The sequence below is a fragment of the Mangifera indica genome, unplaced genomic scaffold (genome assembly GCF_011075055.1).
Source record: "Mangifera indica cultivar Alphonso unplaced genomic scaffold, CATAS_Mindica_2.1 Un_0010, whole genome shotgun sequence".
Lineage (NCBI taxonomy): Eukaryota > Viridiplantae > Streptophyta > Magnoliopsida > Sapindales > Anacardiaceae > Mangifera > Mangifera indica.
Window position 1 is genome coordinate 493,957 of NW_025401102.1, and position 9,105 is coordinate 503,061.

The 9,105-nt window shown below is 30.9% G+C and overlaps 1 protein-coding gene across 1 annotated transcript; it reads right to left on the reverse strand.

Annotated features, from left to right (window-relative positions):
• Positions 1–537: 537 nt before the first annotated feature.
• LOC123205649 (AP2-like ethylene-responsive transcription factor PLT2) lies at positions 538–3,086 on the reverse strand. Its single transcript, XM_044622665.1, has 8 exons — positions 2,939–3,086; positions 2,490–2,856; positions 2,314–2,396; positions 2,197–2,205; positions 2,026–2,114; positions 1,542–1,615; positions 1,326–1,453; positions 538–1,253 (listed from the first exon to the last, which is right to left on the reverse strand). Exons 1-8 carry the CDS (start codon positions 3,084–3,086, stop codon positions 538–540), a joined length of 1,614 nt encoding a protein of 537 aa, XP_044478600.1.
• Between the last annotated feature and the right edge of the window lie 6,019 nt (positions 3,087–9,105).

Genomic DNA, 9,105 nt, shown 5'->3' on the forward strand with positions numbered 1-9,105 from the left:
ATTCAGCTAACAATCAAATCCAACCCTATTTCAAAGAGTTACAAGAAAATTCATGAGCACAATATAGCCGTGTATGAAATAATCTTCTTAAAGACAGTGCTCAAAGGCCATAAGACTTTGTCCATGTTGAAGTGCGACGGTGGAAACTGTTTGAGGAGTAATTTAAAAAAAAAAATTGAACATATAAAACGTATTAGTAGAAATGTTGTAGAAACTATTTGTTTTAAAAAATAATCCAAATTTTTATTTGGGCCTTCTGGATACAAAAATTGGGTTCTACTTAGACCCAAAAACTGACATGGCATAATCTATGATCACTGCTGAATCTGATTTCTGGTCAACTCTTCTCTAGTAAAAACCCTAACCTCACCCCACCGCACTACACCAACAATTAATCAGCCAAAAATGCACGAAACAAAATGAAAACTAGGGTTTCAAAAAGTAGACCTAAATCTCCATAGATTCCCATTCTAATATTTTGCTTCTGCAAATAGAAAAATATAAGCATAATAATAAGTTCTCTCAAAGCATTTTCAGTCAGTCTTTCCATATTGTAAAAGCTCCTCCATTTGTGCCCTGAATTGAATACCCAGGCCAGTTGCCATATCCACGTGTCGGCATATCGTAATCCGCCTTGTCCAGAGCGAGCTCTTCAGCCGATCCCACCCCATTAACCCCCGAAGAATTCGAAGTCATTCCATTAATGCCGTTTCCGAGATACCCTCCACTGTAACTCCCACTCAAACTTCTATTATTGTCCAGCACAGAAGAAGAATTAGAACCCATGTTGACCAGCCCGTGAAGCAAAGCCGGATTGTGCTGAAGATAGCAGTTGTAAAAATGAGACTCCTGGCTTGATTGCTGGTGCAATTGCAGCTGGGTTTGAATATAACTTCGGTGAAATGTAGGGTCCTGAGTGTACTGAGAAATGTCCTGATTTTGTAAGGATTGTAAAGGTTGAGGGCTCTGATTAAATTGGGTTTGCATTAAGGGATAAGCCTGTAATCTGCTGGAGCTTGAGCTTCCATACTGAAAAGTTGAACCGAGGGCTATCATTTCTTCACGTCTTCTTGAAGTTTCAAGAGCTTGAGCTTCTTTTAATCGTTTCGCAGCACCTCCTCCGATTGGTAGGGTATTGCTTTCCTGTATAGTTTTTACATCATAACGATTCATGTCGAAATTGGTGACTGCGTTTAACCCTCTAAACTTTATCGCTGCAATGTCGTAAGCTTCTGCGGCTTCCTCTTCCCTACCTTAAATTGTTAAAAATTAAGTAAAAGTTTCTCTATTTCAATGAGTACATGGGAGAAATTGATTTTACTTACTGAAAGTTCCCAAGTAAAGATCTTTGTTTCCAGCAACTCTCCCAATCCTTGCTTGCCATCTTCCATGCTGGTGATGCCTTGTAACTCCCCGATACATTGAAGCACCCCTCGAAAAACCACTACTCTTCCTACACTTGATCACCAAAATCGTTAATCTTTTGCAAATAATAAGCCAGTTATTAGCTAATTTTCGAGTAACAGAAAATGTATTCCTACCTCCTAATAGAGGCCACAAATTCTTGTCTAGTCATGTGTTTCATCTCTTCCAATTCTTTATCGTAGTTACTAATCTGCAACCAAAACAATCTTTCATACCAACTATAATGTATTGTCACGTTATTTATTTAAGTTTAATTCATATCACATTAGATATTTTATACCATTTTGTATGAATAACTAACATTATAAAAAAATTTGACATCAATTGAGAGAACAATTAACTAGCAGATAATATTTAGTTTCTTTTCCATGATTTTAACAATCAATCATTTATATTTTCATTAAAATTAAATAACTTTATAATTTTAATAAAAAAAATTATCGTTAAAAATCTATTTTTTTCGATAAAGAAAGTTGTAACAGCAAAAAATATCTTATTATCGTTTGCCATTATAACTCTTCTCATTAATATTTTAACAGGAATAAAAACATTTTTCCCTTATTAAATTCATTATTTTTTTAAGTGTAAATGGAAACTTACTGGAAAATTGGTGGTGGTGGACGTGCCCCAATACTTCAATGCAGCTAGATCATAAGCCCTAGCCGCTTTTTCTTCTGTGTCATACCCGCCTGAACATAAAGGGAGTTAAAAGAAACCTTTTTCTGCTTCTTATACCAAAAGAAACGATGAAGAGAAGGTAACTTTTCTCACCTAAGTATACTGTAAGTGACAATACAAAGTAAAACCAGCATGAAAAACAAGTTAGTAACTGGTCAAACGACACTCAATTGAAAATTTACAACAATATCATGAAACTCTTTCTTTTACCTTGTCGTCCTTTTCTTGATTGACCTTCCCTTCTACAACTATTATCCCAAAGATGAGCTTCATATCTTCCTGTCCATCTATGCCTATAATTAAAACCATAAATTTTCAATGTAAACTGTAGTAGTGAAAATGAAAGAAAATTTTAATTAAAAGTATGAATATTTGTTCATGCTTACCTTGTAACGCCGCGATATATCGAAGTTCGTTGTCCAAAAGTGTCCTGAGTTCGTCTAGGGGCAGCTTCAACGGTATTGGTACTATTATCACCACTAGTTGCACAAGTTGAAACCTTGCCACTTCCCATGGACAATGTCAAAGACTGCACATTGTTAGCATTTTCCTGAAACTCATAGTTGCCAGAAGCGGCTGCAATAGTATTTTGCACTGGCACCAAACTGTTGTTTTGAAAGAGGTAATCAGATTCGTTAGCTTGAATTTCATTGAACGCCACAAGATCTGACTGGCTCTCAGATTTGCTAACACCAAGAAAATCGGCAACCTTTGGAACTTCTCCACTTCCATGAGGATTAATCAGATTCCATTCTGTCAATTTACAAAATATTCACAAATCGTGAGAGAATAATGGCAAAGAGATTGAAATAATAGGAGAAAAAGAGATATTTACCTTGACCTTGAAATGGGTTGTCAATTTTATCATTCACTAACCCTAGACTGAACTGATGAGACTGAGAAGAATGAAGTTGTCGAGGTAGAGAGGCATGAGTGGGAGAAAGGGGAAAGGACAGCCAGTTGTTTGAATTCATGGAACCCATAATAATCTTTTTCTTTGCTTGCTTGTAATCTTCAAATTCTTTACCTTGATTCCTTCAACAAATCAAACTATTTCCAACATGTAGAAGAACCCAGTGGAGTACACATGTGAGAGAGAATTCAGAATCCTTAAGGAGGAGGTTGAAAAGAGAGAATTTAGATGTATACAAGGGGGTTAAAAATAGTAGAAATAAATCATACTATTTTTTAATGTATAATTTGATGTGTTAATATATAATTAAATAATTTTAAAGTGAAAGAAAAAATAAATAACTATATTTTCCAATCATATATTATTACATTAATTTGTATGCAAAAATTTGTACTAATTATCTTACTCATAATATTATTCAAAACAATATGAACACAGTCACTTTTAAGTGTATTGACTCTCAACTCCGTATATTTTCCAAGCCTGATGTTGAATATGGACACGAGTAATCATACTAAACTATAAGTTGGGGATCCTATCAAATTCAGTCTTTTGTGCTAAGACAAACCCACGATTCGAATTGGAAAAATCCAACTCTCACCTCTCCATCTTTCTCTCACTTTACCCCACTTGGTTTCTTGGAACTTTCGTCCTCGTTCTGTGCAAAATATGACTCCCCAAAGCCCAGCATTCCCACACTCTGCAAATCATCTCTAAGTCTAAATATTGACCACTCTATGTAAAGTTTAACTTCTTTCTCTTTGTCTCTCTCTTATTTTCTATATTCTCAATTGCAAAAACTAATAAACTATCAAACCCATCAACAACAGAAGATCTCCCAAATGGGTTTAACTCATCAGAAACTTAACGAAAGAAATTTGTAAATCCCCGAGTCTAAAGAGGGTTTGCGTACGAACATGCAATATAAGGTAAAAAAACCAAACTTATTATTGATGTCCAATGTAAAAAACCAAACTTATTATTTTAGAAAAAAAAAAAAAAAAAAGATTGAAGGATTTCATTTGGTTCCCCAAGCAGAAATCTGTTGACCACCTCATCGGTTTTCGCATCCGTCAAAAAGTTAATCTGAGATTCAATGGCAAAAATGATCTCTTTCTTGTCCTATAGAAACGCTAGAAGGTTGTATTGTGGCAAGTAATTCATTTTTTATGTCACTTGTGGCATCCAGTTAGGCTAAGTCTAATTTCTAAAACAAAGTAATGATCGATCTAAACCATCCATTGTATGTATAGTCATCTTACCAATTCAAATGGCTACTATCCCAATGGGGCAAAGTGCGAGATCAAGCGTACTCTCTTTTTAAATTCACAGCAGCAATAAGAAGATCAAGAGAAGTTTCATATCTGTTCAACCACACCATAAATACGCCACATATATTTCCACTAGAGTTAATTTCTACTACAAATTTAAAATATCATTCATCGCTATCATCTCTAATTTTATTCGTTGTACAAACAAATGATATCAACTCTTTTATTTCTCTTGGTTTCGCTGAGAAAGTTCCTAAAGATTGCTTGTTTTTTGTCTTGATAAGGATCCACGTGCAAAAAAATCCCCATGTGCAGGATAATTCAAAATTATACATCTATAAGAGCACGCATATGTATATATAAAATATAAGTAAAAGATTATCTAGAGAGTCATCATTTGCGGACTCAACTTTTCAGAGATTTAGACTGGGCATTCTGCCTCTGCGCTTATTAAATAAGAAATTTAGTAGTAAGAATCTGAGACTGAAACTGAATCCAAACCAAAAATAATAAAGAAAACATTATAACACACGTCCCGTCAATTTCTCTTACTTGTGTGTAAAGTTCGTTGACTGAAATGATCCACAATAAGGAGCGGGACCAAAGTCTCTCGCTTTCTTCAACCTTTGCATATCAACAAACCCACAAATTATATAGTAAAGCCATAATCAGAAGATCGAAACTAAAACAAAACCAAGAGAAAAAGCAATGATAAAGATATAACCCCCTTTCATAAAACATAAAAATGAAAAGAGAATTACTCCCTTTGTTACTTTCAAAGAGAAGCATTTTTTTGTTTCTTTATGAAGAAGATCAAAAGCTCATCGCGAAGAAGTTAAAAAGCTTTTACTTACTAACAAATTTTTCTTTACAAAGAAACAGAGAATCTCTTTGGTTCTAGTTCTCACTCACAGTTCAATCCATTTCTCGGAAAATGTAAAGAGGAGAGTGTTGGGGGTCCGCCACCGGGCCAGGCACATTTAATCAAAGACAACGCTCAAGCCGTTTCAGATTTCAATGGAATGTGTAATCAAAGACAATGTTCTCTACTATATAACTCATATAGAAAATAATATAAATTATAATTAATATGATATAGTAGATATAATACATATTTTATAATATGACAAATATTATTTATATGGATTAATATGCTTTTTAATATAAATTATCATATAGTAAGAATATATATAAAAAATTTTAAATTTTTATTAGTATTTATAATATTTTTTAAAATGATAACATATTAATTATTTTTTATTATTTTATTATTTTATTTTTAAAAAATTATATCATATAATATCATATATAAAAATAAAATTTTAATACACAATATAACACACTATTTAAATTTCACACTCAAAAGCGCAGCCAGATTGCCAATTATCCGGTTTGCATGCTTGAGAAAAAAAAAACACAAATTAGAAGCAAATTTGACCCTGCTCTGACCACCTCACCAAATGTTCTTGCGTCAAATTACCAAATTGCCCTATCACCTTCATGTCATTCATCAATTGCACACTGTGATAAGTAAGAGGAAAACAAAATAACTCCTAAGTTACATTAAAATGGATTCGTTTTTCCAATTTCAAATTCTGGTTTCTAAATTTCTGAATTGTTGCATGGAACTTGTAACCAGTTAAGTGCAAATTTTAAGGATTGTTTTATTTGATTTAATCTCAATTTCCAGATAGGTAATTTAGTTTCCCAATGGATGAAAGTTAATTACATTATGTGATCCCAATAATAATCAGGCACCTGAGTTTATTTTTACCAACCACTCTTGTTTGTAATCAACTTCTTTTAGATAAAATTTGCTTCATGAGTTCCTTGAGATTTGCATTATTTTTATATATAAGGTGATTGATATGGATTTATATGGAAGATCATGCATGATTAAGTAATGATTATTTAGATGATGTGTTCTACAGTTATACTAATTGTATCATATTTGTATTTAGCGTTCGTTCTCTTCCAATACTTGTTCACGAGTTTGTATATAAATAAACTATATTGTAAACTGTTTCTACTTTTTGAGATTTCATACGCTCTTTATACATGTTTTTCATTCTCCTTGGGTTCTAGGAGACCTCTTGAACTCTTGATTGAGTGTGCCTCATAACTATACTTGCAACATATTATCATAAAGATGAAGGAGCCTATAAGACCCTAAAACATTTGATGTTTTTTGTATTCATGTTATGCATAATATATTTCATATTCTAATCTTGTTAAAGAAACTTTTAAGTTATTCTTCTACTTCCCTTACCGATATTTTGATTTAATAATAATTAACCAATATCTTCATCATTAATATTAATGTTTACATTACACCTTTCATTTTCTTTTTTTGAGTCACGTAGAGATTGTATCATTTCCTTATTAACTAGCATAATAGTGATCTTCTTTTCGCTGAAATGAAAAGTTCATCCATATGTTATGTTTTTGATAATGTTCTTTTGAAATTTTGCTCTTTTTTCTTTATAGTTGTTCATCACATAGAGATATGTCACTTATTTCATTTTTTTAGCTAATCTTATTAGACATTAAACATTATGATTATCTCAAATCTTGTAAAACAATCTATTGGTTAAATTTTTAGTATTTATTGTATGTCGATAAGTTCCCACATTTGATTGATACCCTAAGGAGAGTTGAGAACCTCAATAAATCCTTCTTATATAGTTTTTTATTCGATTATTTATATTCTCTTATTCTTATCACCATATTTATATCGAGTTTTTATCTTTGGATATCCACTGTCTTTCGTACCAAATTATAAATGCAATTTTAGTTATTTACAAAAAAGAAAAATTTTTGCAATTAGTAAAACAAAATTAGTTATATTAACATGAGTTGGAATACATAATTATACAGTGATATTCAGAAAATTCCACATGTTAAATTATGTATTAAAACATAATTTGTCGAATATCGAAAGCCCTTATATTTTTATATATCTATAGTCAACTTGAAAGGTTTGAAAATTTATATTTTGCCCTATTTGCACCTTCCTGTCTACCCTGTCCAAATTACTTCTACCCTTGGTTTCTTTTAATTTTTTGCAATTTATAATTCAAAATCAAATAAATATATTACTAATGCATTGACTTAAAGTAAATAAAAGGTTAATGACCATTCTTAAAACTAAAATGAACTACAAAATCCAGAACTGACAAAATAATAAGATAGAATTGCTCACTCATACCTTAATTTATCATGATTTCTACATATTTAACACAAAATCTAACTCTAAATCATATAAATAAGGTTAACAATTATACATATAATTAAAATTAATAATAAAAATTGAGAATTGATGGAAAAAAAAAACAAGGCATGAGCAAGAAAATATGGTAGGAGCGAAAAATGAAGGCTAGGAGCTACCATCCCTCCTACCCATGGTTTCATCACATTTTCAACAAATTTCAAGCAAAACCAAAAAAAGATATCACACTCCTAACTAAAGTACACAATAATAATGAAGAATTGATTAAAAAAATATTACAATTAGAGGTATTTATAGTAGGAGCAAATCATGCCTACGCCAAGAAATATTTAAATTTTGGATTCACTTCTCGAAAAAATAAAAAAAAGAAACAAAGCGATGAAATGCTTATTTACTTAGATTAAGGTAAATTGGTTGTCAAATTTATTTCATTTTTAACTAAATTCTTGATGAAATTATGGATGAAAAAGTTTTTGCGCAGCTAGGGTTTACTTAAGGTTAGAGATGAAGGTAAAATATGTATTAATTTGGTCTCTTGACTATATCCATATAATTCCTAGAGTGTTGACTAATATTATATAGACCCTCTAAAATTAGGTTATTTTAATTAATTTCTCTTATTATTTATACCTAAATCATCATAAGCCTAGAAAAAAAAGTCATTATGAAATTAGATTTATGAGCAAAACTATAATATTCACATTAAATACACAAATAGATATAGACTTATATGTATTATTATATTGTTAGGTATTATTTTATCCTCAATTCAAAATTATTCAATCAAATTGTGACACACATTAAATATGTATCTATTTATGTGTTTAAAATACGTAAACATAATTTTATTACTCAAGAAAATGAGAGAGAAACAAGCCAATATTGCTTCTTAATTAAGTTTAGCTTGAATTTTGACAAAAAAAAAAAAGAAATGATAACATGAATTGAATACATAACATAAAATTGTCATAAGATGTAGAAATTGTGTCATAGGGTCACATATTTCACATTCAAATACTCCCACCCGTAAAGAGGTTTTTGTGCATGCAAGCCCAAAATTTAATAAGACCATCTTCAATCCCTATACTTTCTAATTCTTTTAAATTAAAGCTTATGTTCATTCTTTCTTCTCCAAATGGGCCATTTTTAAAAAAGAGTTTAGATAATTGAGCCAAGAATGCAACTTGTAAGGATTACTTAAATGGGGTTTTATAATTGTTTTTCAAAAAAAAAAAAAAAACTATGGTTTTTTTAAAATTGTATTTATAAAGAAAGGCATTAAAGTTTGATACTCAATAAAGCTCACAACAAAAATTGCTTTGTCTAAGAGCTTTGTAAATTCAAAAAAGAGGGCTCTCAATGCGGAGTGGCATTTGAAATGAAAATAATAGCACGTAGATTTAAGGAGATCATAAAAGGTAGCTATTAGAATTTAAGGAAGACAAAAGATAGACGGTGGGGTAAATGAAGATATTGTTTTGAAAAACAAAATCAGAGAAGGGTAATTTAGGAATTAAATATAATATAAAATTATATTTTTTTAAATAATTTTAATTATTATTGTAAATTAAAAAAAGATTTGAATTTTT

Bases quoted from the DNA above. Each gene is read 5' to 3' on its own strand.
- LOC123205649 (XM_044622665.1), bottom strand. From the start codon at position 3,086: ATGGGTTCCATGAATTCAAACAACTGGCTGTCCTTTCCCCTTTCTCCC. The intron at 2,397-2,489 runs GTAAGCATGAAC...TTTTAATTATAG, and splicing joins ATATATCGCGGCGTTACAAG to GCATAGATGGACAGGAAGAT. The intron at 1,454-1,541 runs GTAGGAATACAT...GATCAAGTGTAG, and splicing joins TTTGTGGCCTCTATTAGGAG to GAAGAGTAGTGGTTTTTCGA.